At 33.1% G+C, this 22,391-nt stretch overlaps 3 protein-coding genes and 1 long non-coding RNA gene across 5 annotated transcripts in view; 1 reads left to right on the forward strand and 3 right to left on the reverse strand.

Moving 5' to 3' along the window:
* The window catches only part of LOC139514737 (uncharacterized), a 32,627-nt gene extending 15,870 nt beyond the window's left edge, over positions 1-16,757 (forward strand). The window contains exons 7-8 of one of the 2 annotated variants that reach the window (XR_011662680.1): positions 5,812-7,786; positions 16,555-16,757. This is a non-coding gene — a long non-coding RNA (uncharacterized lncRNA). Of the gene's footprint in view, positions 1-5,811; positions 7,787-16,554 lie in introns of those variants that run through there. The other variant, XR_011662679.1, reaches the window with a different exon arrangement.
* Positions 8,310-12,536, reverse strand: LOC139514734 (uncharacterized). Its single transcript, XM_071304376.1, has 7 exons — positions 12,240-12,536; positions 11,833-11,941; positions 11,516-11,601; positions 10,481-10,562; positions 10,133-10,204; positions 9,236-9,357; positions 8,310-8,596 (listed from the first exon to the last, which is right to left on the reverse strand). The coding sequence occupies exons 1-7, from the start codon at positions 12,408-12,410 to the stop codon at positions 8,324-8,326; spliced, it is 915 nt and encodes a 304-aa protein (XP_071160477.1). The 5' UTR covers positions 12,411-12,536; the 3' UTR covers positions 8,310-8,323.
* LOC139514736 (uncharacterized) lies at positions 12,708-20,225 on the reverse strand. The gene is made up of 5 exons (XM_071304378.1): positions 20,170-20,225; positions 19,595-19,661; positions 15,919-15,981; positions 13,956-14,098; positions 12,708-13,116 (listed from the first exon to the last, which is right to left on the reverse strand). The coding sequence occupies exons 3-5, from the start codon at positions 15,974-15,976 to the stop codon at positions 12,856-12,858; spliced, it is 462 nt and encodes a 153-aa protein (XP_071160479.1). The 5' UTR covers positions 15,977-15,981; positions 19,595-19,661; positions 20,170-20,225; the 3' UTR covers positions 12,708-12,855.
* On the reverse strand, positions 20,149-22,376 carry LOC139515564 (uncharacterized). The gene is made up of 4 exons (XM_071305142.1): positions 22,077-22,376; positions 21,716-21,785; positions 20,518-20,568; positions 20,149-20,204 (listed from the first exon to the last, which is right to left on the reverse strand). Exons 1-4 carry the CDS (start codon positions 22,302-22,304, stop codon positions 20,149-20,151), a joined length of 405 nt encoding a protein of 134 aa, XP_071161243.1. The 5' UTR covers positions 22,305-22,376.
* Between the last annotated feature and the right edge of the window lie 15 nt (positions 22,377-22,391).

A 22,391-nucleotide genomic window follows, 5' to 3' on the forward strand; every position in this document is an offset into this window, starting at 1 on the left:
ATTGATTTGTTTACGATATTGTCTGTATAAAACAATGAAATATAGATATTATTATTTAATTTTATGACTAAAATTTCTTGTATTTGATACTTGGGTCACAGTGTTTGCTCCCCGGGTGTTTTTATCATGATCTATGGATGATTAAACATATTTAGTGTGGAGGGCAAGTCAAATATTATATATCACATATTAACTCCTAGAACTGAAAGCTGTCAATTAACTCACATTAAAAATTATAGATTCAATTAAAGTTTTGTGTTATTTGACAAATTATATACAAGTATAATGATATTTTTCTATTTTCAATTTTCGAACTTGTCCAACATGATAATATATGTATAAATTATTAAACTATATTAAATATCTTTGAACTTTAAAAAGATCAAAGTAATGTAATATGGTTAAGTATTGTTATACATTTTGAATAACTATCTCACATATCATATGGACGTCAAGTTGGTTACCTATTCCCTATTCCCTATTCGTTACCTATTCCCTATTCCCTATTCGTTACCTATTCGTTACCTATTCCCTATTCCCTATTCCCTATTCGTTACCTATTCGTTACCTATTCCCTATTCCCTATTCGTTACCTATTCGTTACCTATTCCCTATTCCCTATTCGTTACCTATTCCCTATTGGTTACCTATTCGTTACCTATTCCCTATTCCCTATTCGTTACCTATTCCCTATTCCCTATTCGTTACCTATTCCCTATTCCCTATTCGTTACCTATTCGAACAAAGTTTGGAGACTTATTGTTTTTGCTCAGTTCTTATTATTTTTATTATTCTTCTTCTTCCTCTTCCTAATCGTCCTCTTCTTCCTCTTCTTCCTCTTCTTCTTCCGCCACTTTAAAAATGAACTTGTCCGCAGCATTTCTCCAAAATTACTTGTCAGATTTACTTAGGGTTTCATAAAATGTTAGAATAATATGTCTAGGTGATCCATCAATCGTTCATTTGTGCATTGGGGTCTATTAAGGGGTATTTGGGGGGGGGGGGGGCAGAAAGAAGGGAGGGGTTTACTATAGAACCCTATGGGATTTTATTTTCTAAAATTTTCAAATGAATATAACTTGAAAACTGTAAGTGATAGATACATGCAGTCTTCAGAAATGATTAAAGGACAATAAAACAAATCACATAAAATATAGGGGAGTCCCTGGGGGTCATCCCTACCCCCTTTCAATTCGAGAATATGCTTTTAACTTGTAAACGGTCCAGATCCCCACCCCTAAACCATATATATTCTTGTATGGGACAATAAAACTAATCAAATGAAATTAAATAAAAGTTCCTGGGGGTCATCCCCATCCCGTTCAATTTGAGAATGTACTATTATCTTGTAAATGGTCCAGATCCCCACCCCTAAACCATATATTATCTTGTAGGGGACAATAAAACAAATGAAATGAAATAAAGGGAAAGTCCCTAGCGGGTCACCCCCACCCCCTCTTGTTTGAAAACTTATAAACGGTCAACATCCCCACCCCTAAACTATATATATTCTTGTAAGGGACAATAAAACTAATCAAATGAAATTAAATGGAAGTTCCTTGGGGTCAACCCCACCCCGTTCAATTTGAGAATGTACTATTATCTTGTAAATGGTCCAGATCCCCACCCCTAAACCATATATGTTCTTGTAGGGGACAATAAAACAAATAAAATGAGATAAAAAGGAAGTCCTGAGGGGGTCATCCCACCCCCTCTTGTTTGAAAACTTGTAAACGGTCAACATCCCCACCCCTAAACCATATATATTCTTGTAGGGGACAATAAAACAAATAAAATGAAATGTAGGTAAAGTCCATGGGGGTCATCACCACCCCCTCCTGTTTGAATACTTGTAAATGGTGGAGATCCCCACCAGTAAGCCATATATATATTCTTGTATGGGACAAAAAATCAAATCAAATTAACATGGGACCATATGAATAGCGAGTTATGGGAGCTTTATTTGGGAGACTTCGTAACAGCATCCTGTTACAATTACTTCTTGTTGTTTATACTCTTATATCTGGTAATAGTTCTAAATTTGTTGAGGTAAAATGATCTTTTTATGACCTATTTATATGTGTTTGTTCTCAACCGATCCTTTTACTTTATGTTCGATACTCATTTGTTCCTTATTTGATTTTTATACGTTCTACCTTTTAACTGCTTTATGTCCGTATGTTTGAAGATGGATCTTGGTTAGCGCTTGCATAAAAAAAAAAGATGTGGTATGATTGCCAATGAGACAACAACCCACAATAGACCAAAATGACACAGAAACTATCAACTATAGGTCAATGTACGGCCTTCAACAATGAGCATAGCCCAAACCGTGTAGTCACCTATAAAAGGCCCAGATATGACAATTTCAAACAATTCAAACAACAAAACTAACGGCCGTATTTCATATACAAAAAAATAAACGGAAAACAAATATGTAACACAAAAACAAACGATAACTACTTAATTTCAGGCTCTTGTCTAGGGACAGGCACATACTAACATAATGTGGTGGGGTTAAACATGTTAGCAGGGTGTACATCGTTTCGGAGCATGCTATTACCTTGTTTAATTCGTTCCATCACTCGCTTATAATTCGCTTATAATACGTGTATCATACGTTGCACCTTTTAAAACATGATTTTCAATTGTTTTGTTGTCTCTGGTGGTAGATTTGGATTCTAAGAGGTGATATAACTCTATAAGCGCATATGTACCCGTTCCAGCGCTCGGATAATACCCTGTTAAATATTCGTTACTTATTCGCTTTTAATACGTTTGTTCTACGTTGCACCTTTTACTGAGAAAAGGATTTTCAATTGTGTTTATATCTCTGGTGGTAACAATGTGTAATTAGAGATGAAATGACCCTATTAGCGTGCATGTACCCGTTCCAGCGCTCGGTTAATACCCTGTTACCTATTCGTTACCTATTCGTTACCTATTCACTTATAATACGTTTGTTGTACGTTGCACCTTTTAGAAAAGGATTTTCAATTGTGTCCATGTCTCTGGTGGTAACAATGTGTTCTTAGAGATAAAATGACCTTATTAGCGCGCATGTACCCGTTCCAGCGCTCGGTTAATACCCTGTTACCTATTCACTTATAATACGTTTGTTGTACGTTGCACCTTTTAGAAAAGGATTTTCAATTGTGTTCATGTCTCTGGTAGTAACAATGTGTAATTAGAGATGAAATGACCCTATTCGCGCGCATGTACTCGTTCCAGCGCTCGGTTAATACCCTGTTACCTATTCGTTACCTATTCACTTATAATACTTTTGTTGTACGTTGCACCTTTTAGAAAAGTATTTTCAATTGTGTTCATGTCTCTGGTGGTAACAATGTGTAATTAGAGATGAATTGACCCCATTAGCGTGCATGTACCCGTTCCAGCGCTAACGAATAGGTAACAGGGTATTATCCGAGCGCTGGAACGGGTACATATGCGCTTATAGAGTTATATCACCTCTAAGAACCCAAATCTACCATCAGAGACAACAAAACAATTGAAAATCATGTTTTAAAAGGTGCAACGTATGATACACGTATTATAAGCGAACTATAAGCGAGTGATGGAACGAATTAAACAAGGTAGTAGCATGCTCCGAAACGATGTACACCCTGCTAACATGTTTAACCCCACCACATTATGTTAGTATGTGCCTGTTCCTAGACAAGAGCCTGAAATTAAGTAGTTATCGTTTGTTTTTGTGTTACATATTTGTTTTCCGTTTATTTTTTTGTATATGAAATACGGCCGTTAGTTTTGTTGTTTGAATTGTTTGAAATTGTCATATCTGGGCCTTTTATAGGTGACTACACGGTTTGGGCTATGCTCATTGTTGAAGGTCGTACATTGACCTATAGTTGATAGTTTCTGTGTCATTTTGGTCTATTGTGGGTTGTTGTCTCATTGGCAATCATACCACATCTTTTTTTTTATGCAAGCGCTAACACGGTGATTTCATCCCTTCGAACCAAGATCCATCTTCAAACATACGGACATAAAGCAGTTAAAAGGTAGAACGTATAAAAATCAAATAAGGAACAAATGAGTATCGAACATAAAGTAAAAGGATCGGTTGAGCACAAACACATATAAATAGGTCATAAAAAGATCATTTTACCTCAACAAATTTAGAACTATTACCAGATATAAGAGTATAAACAACAAGAAGTAATTGTAACAGGATGCTGTTACGAAGTCTCCCAAATAAAGCTCCCATAACTCGCTATTCATATGGTCCCATGTTCATTTGATTTGATTTTTTGTCCCATACAAGAATATATATGGCTTACTGGTGGGGATCTCTACCATTTACAAGTATTCAAACAGGAGGGGGTGGTGGTGACCCCAAGGGACTTTACCTACATTTCATTTGATTAGTTTTATTGTCCCCTACAAGAATATATATGGTTTAGGGTTGGGGATCTGGACCGTTTACAAGATAATAACACATTCTAAAATTGAACGGGGTGGGGATGATCCCCAGGGACTTCCATTTAATTTCATTTGATTTGTTTTATCGTCCTTTTCAAGAATAAATATGGTTTAGGGGTGGGGATCTGAACCGTTTACAAGATAATAGTACATTCAAATTGAACGAGGTGGGGGTGATCCCCAGGAACTTTTATTTAATTTCATTTGATTAGTTTTATTGTCCCCTACAAGAATATATATGGTTTAGGGTTGGGGATCTGGACCGTTTACAAGATAATAACACATTCTAAAATTGAACGGGGTGGGGATGATCCCCAGGGACTTCCATTTAATTTCATTTGATTTGTTTTATCGTCCTTTTCAAGAATATATATGGTTTAGGGGTGGGGATCTGAACCGTTTACAAGATAATAGTACATTCTCAAATTGAACGGGGTGGGGGTGATTCCCAGGAACTTTTATTTAATTTCATTTGATTAGTTTTATTGTCCCATACAAGAATATATATGGTTTAGGGGTGGGGATCTGGACCGTTTACAAGTTAAAAGCATATTCTCGAATTGAAGGGGGTAGGGATGACCCCCAGGGACTCCCCTATATTTCATGTGATTTGTTTTATTGTCCTTTAATCATTTCTGAAGACTGCATGTATCTATCACTTACAGTTTTCAAGTTATATTCATTTGAAAATTTTAGAAAATAAAATCCCATAGGGTTCTATAGTAAACCCCTCCCTTATTTATGCCCCTCAAAATACCCCTTAATAGACCCCAATGCACAAATGAACGATTGATGGCTCACCTAGACATATTAGTCTAACATTTTATGAAACCCTAAGTAAATCTGACAAGTAGTTTTGGAGAAATGCTGCGGACAAGTTCATTTTTAAAGTGGCGGAAGAAGAAGAGGAAGAAGAGGAAGAAGAAGAATAATAAAAATAATAAGAACTGAGCAAAAACAATAAGTCTCCAAACTTTGTTCGAATAGGTAACGAATAGGGAATAGGGAATAGGTAACGAATAGGTAACGAATAGGGAATAGGGAATAGGTAACGAATAGGTAACGAATAGGGAATAGGGAATAGGTAACGAATAGGTAACGAATAGGTAACGAATAGGGAATAGGGAATAGGAATAGGTAACGAATAGGGAATAGGGAATAGGTAACCAACTTGACGTCCATACATATCATTGCATTTTAGGTAATTTATTAATAAGCTGAACATGTATTTCTGTTTTCTTCTATAACTTTTAACGCTTGCGCCGAATAAAACACAGACGCAGTCTAATTGTTAGAATAAGCACACTACATATTTTTCATTTTGTATTTTCATTTGATACCCATGTATAATTTCATTATATTCAGTTACCGTTACTTCCCTGGAAAATATTGCTGGCTCATAAACTACCCTGAGTTAATTCAGACTTAATGTAAACAGCACAGGGTGTCGAGTATCCAAGATGACTAATTCAGCATTTATGTAAACAGCACAGGGTGTCGAGTATCCATGGTGACTAATTCAGCCTTTATGTAAACAGCACAGGGTGTCGAGTATCCATGGTGACTAATTCAGCCTTTATGTAAACAGCACAGGGTGTCGAGTATCCATGGTGACTAATTCAGACTTAATGTAAACAGCACAGGGTGTCGAGTATCCAAGATGACTAATTCAGACTTAATGTAAACAGCACAGGGTGTCGAGTATCCAAGATGACTAATTCAGACTTAATGTAAACAGCACAGGGTGTCGAGTATCCAAGATGACTAATTCAGACTTAATGTAAACAGCACAGGGTGTCGAGTATCCATGATGACTAATTCAGACTTAATGTAAACAGCACAGGGTGTCGAGTATCCATGATGACTAATTCAGACTTAATGTAAACAGCACAGGGTGTCGAGTATCCAAGATGACTAATTCAGACTTAATGTAAACAGCACAGGGTGTCGAATATCCAAGATGACTAATTCAGACTAACTGTGAACAACGCAGTGTTGCGAGTATCAGATGACTAATCAACGTTAATCCTCTTTGTATATTGTTTTACATTTCATTTATGACAAGAAATTGACACAGATGGACAACTATAATAATGTAGGATATAACAAACATGACTATTTCAGTTTCGCAATGTCCAATTTTTCTCAGCAATTATACTCCCTGTCTTCAAATGGCGTTAACATATCTGTTTTACTAATGTATTATGGTTCACATTACTTGGATTTTATAAACTTAAGTGTTCTTCTGACGGAAAAACCTATATTGGCAAGTTATCATACTTATAACGAATAATTATGCGGACTGTGTTTTTTGATTGAGTTAAGCATTCCAATTGATATTTTATCGTGTGTTTTCTATATTGTGATGTTATACTATTGTTTCAGAAAAAGGGAGAAGGTTTGGTACCACTAAAACGTTTAATCCCGCTGAAAATGTTTGCACCTGTCCTAAGTCAGGAATCTGATGTACAGTAGTTGTCGTTTGTTTATGTTATTTATACGTGTTTCTCGTTTCTCGTTCTCATTGACACTCACACCACATCTTCCTATATCGGTAAGCTGTGTCTGTGTCTCATACCACGCGGTCGTAGATCTTTCACAAATTAGAACAGTCTTCGTATTTCCCTTTGTTATAGTTTTGCTAAACTTGCTTTACATTTCGATTGATGCATGAATATTGAGAGCTGATTGTCCCAAAGAAGCAAGTTCATGCGATTTCGAGGTTTTTTTTAAGTAAAGAAACAAAAAATGAGCCTATGAAATAAATGGCTGTTCTACACATTTCGAATTACGTTTAGTAATCGTTCTTCATGCCAACTATTACAAGACGAAGTATCTATATTGCAGACTTTTTGTAGTTCGAACCTCTTTTACAGACACAATATAAAAAAGAAGATGTGGTATGATTGCCAATGTTTAGTTATGATTGCTGATCTTCTGTAATTCAACCTACTGTTACAGGACAAAGGGTTTACTAATGACGACATATATTCAGTGTTTAGATCTTTTGAGAGATCTGTAGTTCAAAATATACCATTGGTAGACAATGTTTGGTTTTGTGACAGATCTTCTACAGCCAAACTACTGCTAAGAGACTAAGTGTTTGTCTTTTATTAAGAGGACAAACGATGATATATTAGAATACAGAAGATATAATGGATGTAAATATGTGAAAAATTAGCAGATTTAGGAGATGATAGACATATGGTATGGTCAAATTGAGTAGATTTAGAGGATTCATATATGGAAATTGAGCAGATTTTTACGATTACAGACAATTTGTGAATATTGCATAGATTAAGAGATTGACAGATTGAACAGGTATTCACGATGACATATGGTATGTTAAATATTGTTTAGATTTATACGATTACACTTGATATGTGAATATTGAGTAGATTTAGAGAACACATATATTGACATTGAGCAGATTTTGATGATTACAGACGATTTGTGAATAGTACGAAGATTAAGAGGATGCCACGATTTATGATATGTGTATTTGTGTAATGACGAACATAAAATCTTAAATATACACAAATAATGCGATGAGTATGCATGAACTGATACTTAGTACACTTGATGATGTTACCCAAAACGAATCCAGGTAGATACAATATCTCCAAAACGATATTTTATTTCAGTTAAAAATCAGTTGAAAAAAATCTCTTTTATGTGAGTTGAAGGCCGTACAGTGCCATTAAGTTTCGCTTCATTTTGGACTATGCTAGATAATTTCATCATTGGTACTATTCCTCATCTCCTTATTATCTACTAATTTTGTAAAAGCCTTTGTCTAAAAAGAAATCGTGCTAAAAAAAAAGTTAGAATACAGAATAAAAAATTATAACAGAACAAATGTAAATATCTTGAAATTTTATTTTTTATGTAATAAAATGACTCCAAAGTTATTGCCGACTCCCCACAATCTTAACTTGGTACTTTGTGTTTCAATACGTATGGATAACGTTTGACCTTTGTTTATAATAAATGTGCCTAACGTGGCACATGATTTTTCTGTGAAGTTTTGTTGTCTATCAGCTAGATCTAGTTCATGTCCCATGTAGACACCGTCTTGACAAGTCATTATCTGTTTGTCATCTAAGAAGATGGCAGCTCTTTCCTCTAAATTAGTTGGAATGAATAGTATCTGAAAACAAGATGACAATTATAACATTGTAGATGACTGACACTGAATCTAATAGTACCTATTTCAAATATTATGTCCAGCAAAGCAACATGAAATTGTGTGACAATATATCAAATCATATTCTCTTTGGCATTGGGTTGCTGTCTTGATGATATAAATCCAACACTCATATATTTAAAAATTTAAAGAACGTATGCATTTCATTTGTCATCAAATTGTGTCTCGGCGATGGAATACGAGTTAGCCTTTCACAGATACCATTACATTGGTTGTGTTGTACATTTGATAAAGTATAATAACAAAAATTTTGAACTTCGAGAAATATTCTAAACGGAAGTCCCTAAGTAAATGACACTTTGTACATTCATCATGTTGTTCACTAAAGTGATCTTATAAATTTGTTTTTTGACTTTGCATATTCTTGACGTTGAATACATGACTAAACTAGTAACTTTAGGTTTGTGTGCAAGAAAGCCATAATATATAACTTAATCTATATTTTGGAATAATACATCAGACACAAAGTTTACGACAAAGTTAGTTTAGTACATTTATTATCTTATATGGAATTTGGTATTTCTTTATTGTTTTGGCATTATGCATTTTCCTCAAGATATTAGCTATACTTAAACCACTTACATTCAGATACACTAGATATAAACCATCATATTTTACTTTATATTTCCCATGCTTAGATGTCAGCTCCAGTGGCGACATCTCTTTTGGTGACGATAGTTTCCATGGTACACGAAGAGTCTTTTCTGTATTTTTATAGAAATGTATACAATGTTTTCAATTGATTTTGATTAGCAAACAAGACATACGGATACGCATACTTTTTATTAATTTCAATTATTTTCCAATTAACTTTTGGTACATCCGGGTTATGTTATAGGTTTTATGTTTTGTCATTCTATTGTCAGGTCAAAACAAAACATTATTAGAAAAACAATCTTTTGATTGTCAATTTTAATATATGTTTTAAGGTCGTTTGAACTTATATTAACATTTGTAATCGTATAAAAACACGTTTTCGTTCAATTATAATGATATCATTAATGTGTTTAATCTGTATCGTGATAAGAAAAAAATAATTGCACAGGTTTATATAATTTATGATCGTCTGATTAACACAAAAAACAACAAATCAGATTAATTTTGTTTACATCGAGTGTTAAACCATCATGTGTGTAGATTCATCTTGTGTCTGAAGCAAAAAGACTAACACTATTAAAGCTTCTTATAAACAGGTGATAAAAAGGTACAATGTGTAGAGATAACTGCTCGTATACATCATGGAAACAGAATTCTATTTTAGTTTATGTTTACGATATCTTCTTCATTTATATCCTTTAGAACTTTCAAATGTTTTACCTGATTGTCTACTGTCCCTCTCATAAGTCTTATTGGTTGAACTTTCAAATGTTATACCTGATTGTCTATTGTCGCTCTCATAAGTCTTATTGGTTGAACTTTAAAATGTTATACCTGATTGTCTACTGTCGCTTTCATAAGTCTTATTGTTGTATGTTTTACCTGATTGTCTACTGTCGCTTTCATACGTCTTATTGTTGTAACAAACTAATCCACCAAATTCTTTATAACATTCTGAAAATATTTGGGATCTAAATCAAAATATTTCACAATAGATATCAATAACATAAACACATATTCATCATCACTTATGAACTTGTACCGATATATAAACTCTCTCATTTTTATTTGTTACTTTGACTTTTATCTTCTTAATTTTTGAGATTTGCCCAACTGTAGTTAACTTCTGTCGAACTTTGATATATAACAAGTTTCGTTTTCAGGATGCCACTAATCTTTCATTACATGTACGTCTACCTTCCAGGTGTATTTTCACATTGTTGTACTTACTGTCAATAGCCATCAATAGTTTTTTCGACATTGTAGTATTTATACGAAAATCAAGCTCCACATGGGCTGCTTGTAATGCTGCCTGCAATAAAAGTATCTTGTCTGAGTACAACTTAAAATTTAACTGAAAAAGGGATATTTTTTTTTATTATTATTTCAAATAGAAAAATTGTTTTGCCATAACTTAATTGGTTTTTTTTTTTATTCTAAAGAGAATACCGCGTTAATGGTAGTTCATTGAAAGTCCTTATATAATTTATTTACCATCGGCAATTTGATGGAACATCTATTTCGACGATGACAAAGAATATGTTCATTTCGTCGTAAACACAATCCCATCCTCCTTTTCCCCGAACGTGACATAACGAATTAGACTTATTACCGGGTTGGTACGTTTTGCACAACACGACAGGTGCCACGTATGGAGCATGATCTGATTAACCTTGAGAGCACCTGAGATCACCCCGAGGTTTTTAAGTGGTGTTCCTCAGTATTAAGTCATGTTAGTTGTTTATGTTGTTTTCAGTATATCGGATTGTATTTGCCATTGCGGTGCTAGTCTATTTTTCGACATGAATTTTACCTTGACACAATAACACGTGACTATTATTATAAACTGTAAATATCTAAATTATTTTGAATAAGTTGAAATGTTTGTTTTCTGTTTCATTTACGTATACTGTACACATTGAATTCGTTAACGTAATTAATAAATTTCGTGAAATAAAGTATTTTTAGGCAGAAAAAAACATCTTGTGAAAAAAGTTTCGATACAAAAAAAATAAAGTATCAAAAACAAATGAAAAGTTACGCGCAAATTGTATGCGTCCGTAGCGCGTTATCCGATTAACGTTCCACAGGAACGACCACAGATAAAGTTCCACCTGTTGTGTTTGATCATTCAACGGTTTATTTTTAATCCACTCTACGCATTTATCACTTAACTGATGTATAATGTGAATATTTTATCGTGTCTTCCTTATTTGGGTGAAATATCATCATTGTAACTTTATCAAAATTTAAGTTAGTGGGTACCTCTTTTGAACTGACTATCGCCTTATTGCGCAGCTTCTTCCGACATTTCCTCAGGTATCGTTTTTCTTTCTTGCATTTTTTCTTATCTTAAATATGAAGACGGTGTCTAATCCTTATGTAGATAAATCAATTTAAAAATATTTCAAGAAGAAAAATAGCAAATTAAACACACAATAAACAGTAAATTCAGATTTATATCATAGTTTAAGTTATAGTTATAATTTTACATTATTATTATTATTTGAAGAAAATAACCCAACAATTGTACATGGTTTCAGAAATGCAATGTCATTTAAAAAAAAGTACAAAAACCATACCTTTATCTGCAAATCTTTTATGGCGAAAATATTGATCGTCGGAAGCTTTGTTTTCTGTGCCATCATCGTCCTGTACATTTTTATGCATAGGATCATGCTCTCTTGTATTCTGACAAAGTTAAAACATAAACCATAAGTTTAAGAAGTATATTACATAATAGCTTTGTCAAAACAAATGAAGGAAATTAATAGTTAGACATAAAACACCGTAAAATTGATGTGGACAAACTGTATGTTATATCTTTGTGCAATATTAATAGTTTTTGAGAGAAGATATATTCAAATATAAAATGTTTGTTATTTCGTGTTTGATGAGGAGTTATCTGAGCAGATATCATAAATATTGGATGTGCTTCTTTTTATATTACATAATTGAGAAATTCATAAGCATATAAGAAAGAGATTACCTGAACTGGTATATGGCCGTCTATCAAAATGTCTTGTACAGATTTACGCAGAACAACAACATCGTTTGAAAGTCGCGCTATTTCTTTGGACGACCATAAAATGTAAAAACATATAATAAAATATCCGAAATTTTGAATGCATACGGGTGCATTATTTTGAGTAACTTTCATGACTTGAATAAAGTTAAGCCCTATAGCTACATAAGGTCATAAGAACGTATAATTAAGATTTGTGAAATTCAAAATGTAAACACAGGTGACCGGATTATGATTTCCGCCTTTTTTTACCTTGACACAATAAATTATTCGAAGTCGGATAAAGCACATAATAAATTAAGCTTGAAGGGTGACGCTTTAAATACTGACAATGAACTAAGACTTCAGATTAAAATGTTGCATAATAAGGTTGGGTAAAAATATTTGATTATACATTTTCTATTTTATTTTATTTATTCTTGTTTCTTTTCAAAGTAACTTTACATATGTTAAGACATACAAGCAGGTGTTAACAATACAGTTATCATATCCACATGGTTATACATTATTCAGTGCTATAGTCATTTATAAAAAATCAAAAAAAAAAAAAAGACGCACTTTTATGTTGAGATTAAAAACATTATGCAAGTAAAACAGCTCCAAAGTTTGTATTATAGCTATCCAGGTATATTTCGGTGTTCCTGGTGACTATCTTAACGGTAATTGTTTGACTTCGCTCGACGTAAAACACTCCCGATACACTACAGGTTTTAGCCTTTGAGTTAGTAGACACAGATGCGGTACCTCTGACATAGTCTAAATTTTCACGACAAACTAATTTTTTGTCATCCGCTATAAATATTCCAACGTCGTGTTTAGAAAGTGTTGCACTGATAAGAACCTACAACATATATTAAGAAAAGTATACAATTAGAATGCGTTTTGTAATAATAACTTCATGTTGGAAATCTGTATAAAAAATATAATTTTTTGGAAAATGCCTTTTGGATTGTTTTTTAAATAGAAAAAAGTTAGCATCATGTCTGTCTTTAAAATATCCACAAATAAATTACAACTAAACGTTGAGCAAACAAATATTAAACAAGCCATTAAACCAAGAGTTCAAAATAGAGTTGAAATCATCTCTTCGTAAATTTTACGGAGAACATCACGAGTTGGTTGACAGTTATGGAATATCCGTTTCACAGATAATATCGGATATGTTATGTCGTAACTACAATCGCGTTCCCTATTCACGAATGTGACTTACCGAATTAGACTATTTACCGGGTGTGTAATAAAATGAGCAACACGACGGTTGCCACATGTGGAGCAGGACGGAGCACCTGCAATCACCCCCAGTTTTTGGTTGTGTTCGTGTTGCTTAGTCCTTAGTTTTATATGTTGTGTCTTGTGTACTATTTGTCTTTTTCTTTTTTATCCATGGCGTTGTCGTATCTTTTACTCCTTTTTAAATAATGGATTCAACAATAAAATAATTTCGCTCTAAATATATGCCCGAAATGAAAAATACAAAAATAAATCATTGCTATGGTGTAGGAAAATTAAAATAATTCCTTTGACTATTCAACTGTTAATCCTTTAATCCAACTCTCCTACAGCTACTGTTTTCATATTGTTAATGAATATGAACAAAATCAATTTAGATACATATACATATACATATGTGTGGAACTCATACCACATCTTCCTATATCTATATTATTTACAAACTATTACATTTAGATACATAAGATATAATCCTCCAGTTTCCACTGTAAATATTCCAGGGCTTGGTTTGTTCATTCCGAGTGAAAGTACATCTCTATTGTGAGTCTTTGTCCATTGAGCTTTTTTCCAAAATTCTATAATTCTATTAGAATCTATAAATAAGGAACAAATTCAGTTCGCAGCATGTGCAAGGTCTTTTGAGATAAATGAAATGGTATGTATATACCAATATACACCAAATGTTAACTTGAATGTAATGATTCAACAGCAGTATTATACTGATAAGTGAATGGACCTAGACCTCCTGGTAGGTAAAAGTTCCAGAGTCTTTTTATAATTATAAAAAAAAACCATTTGACTTTTCTACGCTTCGCACAAGTATTCCTCATTCCAAACTAAAAGACAAATTGAAAAGTTCGTATCACTTTGTTTCATAAAAAGAATGGCCAACGTAGATACAAGTATCTTGTCTTAGGGAGGGATAAATCCTACTTTGTAAAGGATCACTCTGATTCAAACAAAAAATTCTCTGAAACTGATATTATCAAGATGCTTGATTTCTTGATTGACAGCATATTTGTTACGTTCGGGGGACGTGTTTTTCAACAGACTGTCGGCATTCCAATGGGAACAAATTGTGCCCCTCTTATTGTCGACTTGTTACTTTATTAATAGGAGGCTGACTTCATACAGGAACTTCATAGGAAGAAAGATAAAAAGTTAGCAATATCCTTTAACTCTACTTTGCGCTATATAGAGGATGTTCTTTCACTAAATAATTCAAAATTTGGTGACTATTTGGTGACACATCTATCCCATCGAACTAGAGATAAAAGATACTACAGATACAGTTAAGTCGGCCTCATATCTTGACTTACATCTAGAAATTGACAACGAGGGTCGATTGAAAACAAAACTTTACGACAAAAGAGATGATTTCAACTTTTCAATTGTGAACTTTCCATTTCTGAGTAGCAACATTCAAGCAGCACCTGCATACGTGGTATATATCTCCCAATTGAAACGATATTCCCGAGCTTGCATTTCCTATCATGATTTTCTTGATAGAGGGTTACTGCTCACAAGGAAGCTATTAAACCAAGAGTTCCATATCGTGAAGTTGAAATCATCCCTTTGTAAATTTTACGGACGCCATCACGAGTGGGTTGACCGTTATGAAATAACCGTTTCACAAATGATATCGGATATGTTTCTTACGTCATAACTACAATCCCCTTCCCTTTCATGAATGTGACCTACCGAATTAGACTATTTACCGGATTTGTTATCACATAAGCAACACGACGGGTGACACATGTGGAGCAGGATCTGCTTACCCTTCCGGAGAACCTGAGATCACCCCTAGTGTTTGGTGGGGTTCGTGTTGCTTATTGAGTTTTCAATGTTGTGTCATGTGTACTATTGTTCGTCTGTTTGTCCTTTTCTTTTTTAGCCATGGCGTTGTAAGTTCATTTTCGATTTATGAGTTTGACTGTCCCTCTGGTATCTTTCGTTCGTCTTTTATTAACTATCAATATCAGAAGACCAGTTGAACTATAATTAAGATGTGCCCAAGAGTAGGTTATATTTTTAAATTATTAAACGTTATCTTTGTCAGAGGGAAGTCTGCAGAAAACAAAAATATGTATGTATGGTTTAATAGAAATTGTTGCAAAAATAATTCATTGGAAATCATCTGGTTTTATTTTTATTTAGAGCGTAGGTCGTTTTTGCTTGCTTTAAAAACTAAAAACAAAGTGTTGAATTTCATACAATACTCAATTTGCAATTTTATTTTGTTTATTTCTGTACACTTTCATAATTCTTTTTCTGTTGTTCCCTTGTTTTCCTCTTATAGTTTCCCTCGGTTTTAGTTTGTAATCCGGATTTGTTTTCTCTCAAACGATTTATGACTTTTGAACAGCGGTATACTACTGTTGCCTTTATTTATTCAAAGCGAAATGAATCATACCTATATTCTTAAATGTATTATTCCTACACATCAAACCGTGCCATTTGTTTACACACATTGCATCTAGAATAAAAAGAGATACCATTATCATACTGAAAAATATCTAGTTAACGTGTTAGAGATATTTAAAACAAAAGTATGTCACTGTATAAGTAGCTAATATGATAGAAAATAACCAAAGGATGTTTGATCAAAATGCAAAATATATATTATTATTTGTTTGTTGCACATAATTTGTTTATTTTTAAGAGCTTTTGATTTTCCATTTGATAAGATACTTTTCGTATTGAATTTTCCTCACAGTTTAGTATTTTTGTTATTTTACTTTTTTCACATAATATTTTATATCATATGTTGAAATGATGTCTTTTGAAAATTATTTGACTTTACGATAGATAATTGGAAAGCACTCCAGACGTATATATGTATAAAGCGGTATTTTTATTTTCTTTTGACATAAGTAATGTCTTTGTCTTGCTCATCTTTGTTCTGTGTTAAAGTAAACTGAATTGAAGTGGTGTAATAAACATATAATTATATAAGTTTCAATTATGTATTCACAAAAAGTGTAGAGTAACACGAGTCATTGTAGTTGTTTAACAGTGCTAAATATCGCTACATTTTATTTTGTTATAGTGCAACTTACGGAGGTAAATTATTGAAATAAAGAAACACGGAGACCCCCAGCAGAGATGAAACAATTAGGAATAGGAAACAATCTGTGCAGTTAAAGATCAGATGACTATATTGGAATCTAAAGATCTAAGACCACGAAAACATGTCACTAGAGAGTTGGGTATAGACACATCTTATTGGTGATACAATTTGTGACCGTTTAACCTGTGTAATGTCGATATCAGTCAATATACGTAAACGTTTGACCGTTTAACCTGTGTAATGCCGATATCAGTCAATATAAGTAAACGTTTGACCGTTTAACCTGTGTAATGCCGATATCAGTCAATATAAGTAAACGTTTGACCGTTTAACCTGTGTAATGTCGATATCAGTCAATATAAGTAAACGTTTGACCGTTTAACCTGTGTAATGCCGATATCAGTCAATATAAGTAAACGTTTGACCGTTTAACCTGTGTAATGTCGATATCAGTCAATATACGTAAACGTTTGACCGTTTAACCTGTGTAATGTCGATATCAGTCAATATACGTAAACGTTTGACCGTTTAACCTGTGTAATGCCGATATCAGTCAATATAAGTAAACGTTTGACCGTTTAACCTGTGTAATGCCGATATCAGTCAATATAAGTAAACGTTTGACCGTTTAACCTGTGTAATGTCGATATCAGTCAATATAAGTAAACGTTTGACCGTTTAACCTGTGTAATGTCGATATCAGTCAATATAAGTAAACGTTTGACCGTTTAACCTGTGTAATGCCGATATCAGTCAATATAAGTAAACGTTTGACCGTTTAACCTGTGTAATGCCGATATCAGTCAATATAAGTAAACGTTTGACCGTTTAACCTGTGTAATGCCGATATCAGTCAATATAAGTAAACGTTTGACCGTTTAACCTGTGTAATGCCGATATCAGTCAATATACGTAAACGTTTGACCGTTTAACCTGTGTAATGCCGATATCAGTCAATATAAGTAAACGTTTGACCGTTTAACCTGTGTAATGCCGATATCAGTCAATATAAGTAAACGTTTGACCGTTTAACCTGTGTAATGCCGATATCAGTCAATATAAGTAAACGTTTGACCGTTTAACCTGTGTAATGCCGATATCAGTCAATATACGTAAACGTTTGACCGTTTAACCTGTGTAATGCCGATATCAGTCAATATAAGTAAACGTTTGACCGTTTAACCTGTGTAATGCCGATATCAGTCAATATAAGTAAACGTTTGACCGTTTAACCTGTGTAATGTCGATATCAGTCAATATAAGTAAACGTTTGACCGTTTAACCTGTGTAATGCCGATATCAATATAAGTAAACGTTTGACCGTTTAACCTGTGTAATGTCGATATCAGTCAATATAAGTAAACGTTTGACCGTTTAACCTGTGTAATGTCGATATCAGTCAATATAAGTAAACGTTTGACCGTTTAACCTGTGTAATGCCGATATCAGTCAATATAAGTAAACGTTTGACCGTTTAACCTGTGTAATGCCGACATCAGTCAATATAAGTAAACGTTTGACCGTTTAACCTGTGTAATGCCGACATCAGTCAATATAAGTAAACGTTTGACCGTTTAACCTGTGTAATGCCGACATCAGTCAATATAAGTAAACGTTTGACCGTTTAACCTGTGTAATGCCGATATCAGTCAATATAAGTAAACGTTTGACCGTTTAAGCTGTGTAATGCCGATATCAGTCAATATAAGTAAACGTTTGACCGTTTAACCTGTGTAATGCCGATATCAGTCAATATAAGTAAACGTTTGACCGTTTAACCTGTGTAATGCCGATATCAGTCAATATAAGTAAACGTTTGACCGTTTAACCTGTGTAATGCCGATATCAGTCAATATAAGTAAACGTTATTTAACCTGTGTAATGCCGATATCAGTCAATATAAGTAAACGTTTGACCGTTTAACCTGTGTAATGCCGATATCAGTCAATATAAGTAAACGTTTGACCGTTTAACCTGTGTAATGCCGATATCAGTCAATATAAGTAAACGTTATTTAACCTGTGTAATGCCGATATCAGTCAATATAAGTAAACGTTTGACCGTTTAACCTGTGTAATGCCGAAATCAGTCAATATAAGTAAACGTTATTTAACCTGTGTAATGCCGATATCAGTCAATATAAGTAAACGTTATTTAACCTGTGTAATGCCGATATCAGTCAATATAAGTAAACGTTTGACCGTTTAACCTGTGTAATGCCGATATCAGTCAATATAAGTAAACGTTATTTAACCTGTGTAATGCCGATATCAGTCAATATAAGTAAACGTTATTTAACCTGTGTAATGCCGATATCAGTCAATATAAGTAAACGTTTGACCGTTTAACCTGTGTAATGCCGAAATCAGTCAATATAAGTAAACGTTATTTAACCTGTGTAATGCCGATATCAGTCAATATAAGTAAACGTGATTTAACCTGTGTAATGCCGATATCAGTCAATATAAGTAAACGTTTGACCGTTTAACCTGTGTAATGCCGATATCAGTCAATATAAGTAAACGTTATTTAACCTGTATAATGCCGATATCAGTCAATATAAGAAAACGTTATTTAAGCTGTGTAATGCCGATATCAGTCAATATAAGTAAACGTTATTTAACCTGTGTAATGCCGATATCAGTCAATATAAGTAAACGTTATTTAACCTGTATAATGCCGATATCAGTCAATATAAGTAAACGTTATTTAAGCTGTGTAATGTCGATATCAGTCAATATAAGTAAACGTTATTTAAGCTGTATAATGCCGATATCAGTCAATATAAGTAAACGTTATTTAAGCTGTGTAATGCCGATATCAGTCAATATAAGTAAACGTTATTTAACCTGTGTAATGCCGATATCAGTCAATATAAGTAAACGTTATTTAAGCTGTGTAATGCCGATATCAGTCAATATAAGTAAACGTTATTTAACCTGTGTAATGCCGATATCAGTCAATATAAGTAAACGTTATTTAAGCTTTTTCGAGATATAATTGTAATTATTCAACTCACTGTTTGTAAATGTTTGACTGATAAGATCTCTTGTGACTCCAGTTGGAACATAATGAACGGCTTTAGGCTATAGAAAGGTGTAAAGAAAGATGTATATAATGAACGGCTTTAGGCTATAGAAAGGTGTAAAGAAAGATGCATTCATGTTATTCATTAGTCTTAATGTCAACAAATGTATAGAAAAACTTTTTATTCTGATTCTTCACATTCTCAATTACGCTTTCTTTATAAAATACAAAGTTATTTAACAGTGTAATTGTTATGATTGTATGTATAATGTGTATTTTAAATTATTAAAGACATAAAAAAGTAAAAGTGTTTGCTTCGGTATACTAATACATGGTATGCGTATGAGCATATATGTTAAATTTAAAAATAACTGTTACACTTGATTTAAATATTATAATGAAGAAGAAGATAAATTGACTACAATTTCCCTACAATTATTTGCAATTTTTACTTTTTATTATTATTATTTTTTTAAGATCAACTTTTCTGCACATCTGTATTTTTTTTAAAACAGTGCATTGAAACCGGTTTTACGACTTCAAATTCTAAATTATAATTAATATTACCTGCTGTACAGGTGCATCAAAATTCAAAATACCACCTGAAATTAAATAAACACACCGTATTAACACATTTTGCAGCAACAGTTAACAATCTTTCGCATCGTTTGCGATAATTCTTTTTCTATGCGAAAAACTAACCAACCGATAAAAAGCATTATTAGTTCACGACTATATCGATAAATGGATCGCAAATGCTATGCAATTATACGTTTTCAAAGAATTCGTGAATACATTAATATCAAATAGTGTATGTACTAAATATATTTTGAAAATAGATACAATTTGAAAGTACTGTTTATGATTGTATTATAGCATATATAAAAAAAAATATAAGATGTGTGACGCAGTTACCTTGAATATCTTCCATTCTGTTATTTGTTCTCAGATGTCTCCCTCCTAATTCTGTTCAAAAAAAAATATTTGTACATTTAAAACTATGACGCTAATAAATAATATACATTGAATATCATATTACTGCAAGTGTTTTTAAATTCACAAAACAGTTGATAGGAAAATAGAAATAGATAATGGTATGGCATATCTGTGTCTTACTTGTTTTTTCCATTCATTCTGATGATTTATTTTATCAGTTTTATGGATTTTTCCATCTGTTTTATAATTTACATAGGAGTTAGGTACTTTTGTTATTTCCTTTTTTACAAAATAAACATTGATTTATCACCAATACAGAAAAGACATAGATTTGTCTCTGTACTAGGCATTGTCATGACTAAAACGTCCCAAGAACAGTACATATTACCATTCCTAGACAACTGGTCTCATTAAATAATGGCAGGTATTATTTTCAATCATTCGCCTTTTAGATGGTTCATTTGGTCCAATCATTCAGCCATGAAGAGAGACGAAAGATACCAGAGGGACAGTCAAACAAAATATAATATAGAATTAATATTAATATTTATGTTCAACCGATTAGTGGTAGGGTTATCTTTTTTCAATATTTTACTCGGTAAATGAAAGATGTAAAAAAGAAGAAGTGGTATGATTGCCAATGAGACAATTATCCACAAGAGACCAAATGACACAGAAATTAACAACTATAGGACACCGCACAGCCTTCAAAAACGAGCAAAGTCATACCGCATAGTCGGCTATAAAAGGCTTCGAAGTGAACCATGTAAAATAATTCAAACGGCAAACTACCGGCATTATTTATGTACAAAAAAATGAACGAAAAACAAATATGTAACACAACAAACGACAACCACTGAATTACAGGCTCCTGACTTGGGACACGCACATAATAGAGAATGTGGCGGAGTTTAACATGTTAGCAGGATCTCAACCCTCCTATAACCTAGGACATTTTCGTCATTTTTTCTTATTTGGTAAAATACGCTGTCTGTTTTTCTACTAGTGACATTGTTTTACCTCTTGGTATCATCTTTTATCTTTTATAACGTGAGAAAACAGTAAGACAAAAAAAATACAGAACTCCGGGGGGAATTCAAAACTGAAACAACTCGCTGTCACCTCACAACTTTACTATCAGTAATGTTTCATAAGCATTGTACAGTAATGGACCTACCTGCACCATGTAGACTTTGGTTACTTGACATTGTATCGTCACTTGCTTCCTTTAGAAGTATATTATCACTCTGTCAAAATCAAAACATACGTAAACACAAAATATATTCGATTGACTGTCATCATTATATATCATGACTTTTTCTCCAGAAAGATAATAAATTAAGAATAGTTACAATGATAATAAAAAGTAAATACTACAAAATTAGCTGGCTGGTCGTTTTCTTAAGACTGTTAAATATGTTGAACGGCACTTGTACATGTGATGAATTCTACAAGTATTGAAATAAAAATATAAATAGTACATATTTATGAAATGTAATTTGTGAACAAAAAATCTACAATTTGCTTTTTAAAGTTACCTTGATTGTATTTTCCGCTGCTCTAGTAGAATTTATTTCAGGACTTCTATGCGACAAGGTTAGCAACTCTCTCCTTATCTGTTCAATCTTATTTACAGATAACCACATTAATATAACACAACTAATTGAACAAACGGATGAGAAAACACATATAATTAATATTTTAGCGTTAGAACAGACAGACTTTCTGTCCCTTTTCATTGCCTTTTGAATTTCTACGTCGTCCATCGCCCAAACGACTTAAGTCATCAGCTGCTGTCGGACTACAGTATTGCGTGCATTGAAACAAAAATATTGATATTTCAGATTTACTTT

The sequence above is a fragment of the Mytilus edulis genome, chromosome 3 (assembly GCF_963676685.1).
Source record: "Mytilus edulis chromosome 3, xbMytEdul2.2, whole genome shotgun sequence".
NCBI classification, from domain to species: domain Eukaryota; kingdom Metazoa; phylum Mollusca; class Bivalvia; order Mytilida; family Mytilidae; genus Mytilus; species Mytilus edulis.

Excerpts from the sequence above, each read along its gene's own strand:
- LOC139514736 (XM_071304378.1), bottom strand. The coding sequence starts at position 15,976 with ATGTGTGTAAACAAATGGCACGGTTTGATGTGTAGGAATAATACATTT. Across the intron at positions 14,099-15,918 it reads TAATACATTTAAGAATATAG|ATTCTAATAGAATTATAGAA; the intron begins GTATGATTCATT and ends CCTTATTTATAG. Across the intron at positions 13,117-13,955 it reads TATATCTTATGTATCTAAAT|GTTCTTATCAGTGCAACACT; the intron begins GTAATAGTTTGT and ends TATATGTTGTAG.
- LOC139515564 (XM_071305142.1), bottom strand. The coding sequence starts at position 22,304 with ATGGACGACGTAGAAATTCAAAAGGCAATGAAAAGGGACAGAAAGTCT. Across the intron at positions 21,786-22,076 it reads CAGCGGAAAATACAATCAAG|AGTGATAATATACTTCTAAA; the intron begins GTAACTTTAAAA and ends TGATTTTGACAG. Across the intron at positions 20,569-21,715 it reads CCAAAGTCTACATGGTGCAG|AATTAGGAGGGAGACATCTG; the intron begins GTAGGTCCATTA and ends TTTTTTGAACAG.
- LOC139514734 (XM_071304376.1), bottom strand. The coding sequence starts at position 12,410 with ATGAAAGTTACTCAAAATAATGCACCCGTATGCATTCAAAATTTCGGA. Across the intron at positions 11,942-12,239 it reads ACGGCCATATACCAGTTCAG|AATACAAGAGAGCATGATCC; the intron begins GTAATCTCTTTC and ends TAACTTTGTCAG. Across the intron at positions 8,597-9,235 it reads TATATCTAGTGTATCTGAAT|ATACTATTCATTCCAACTAA; the intron begins GTAAGTGGTTTA and ends TCTTGTTTTCAG.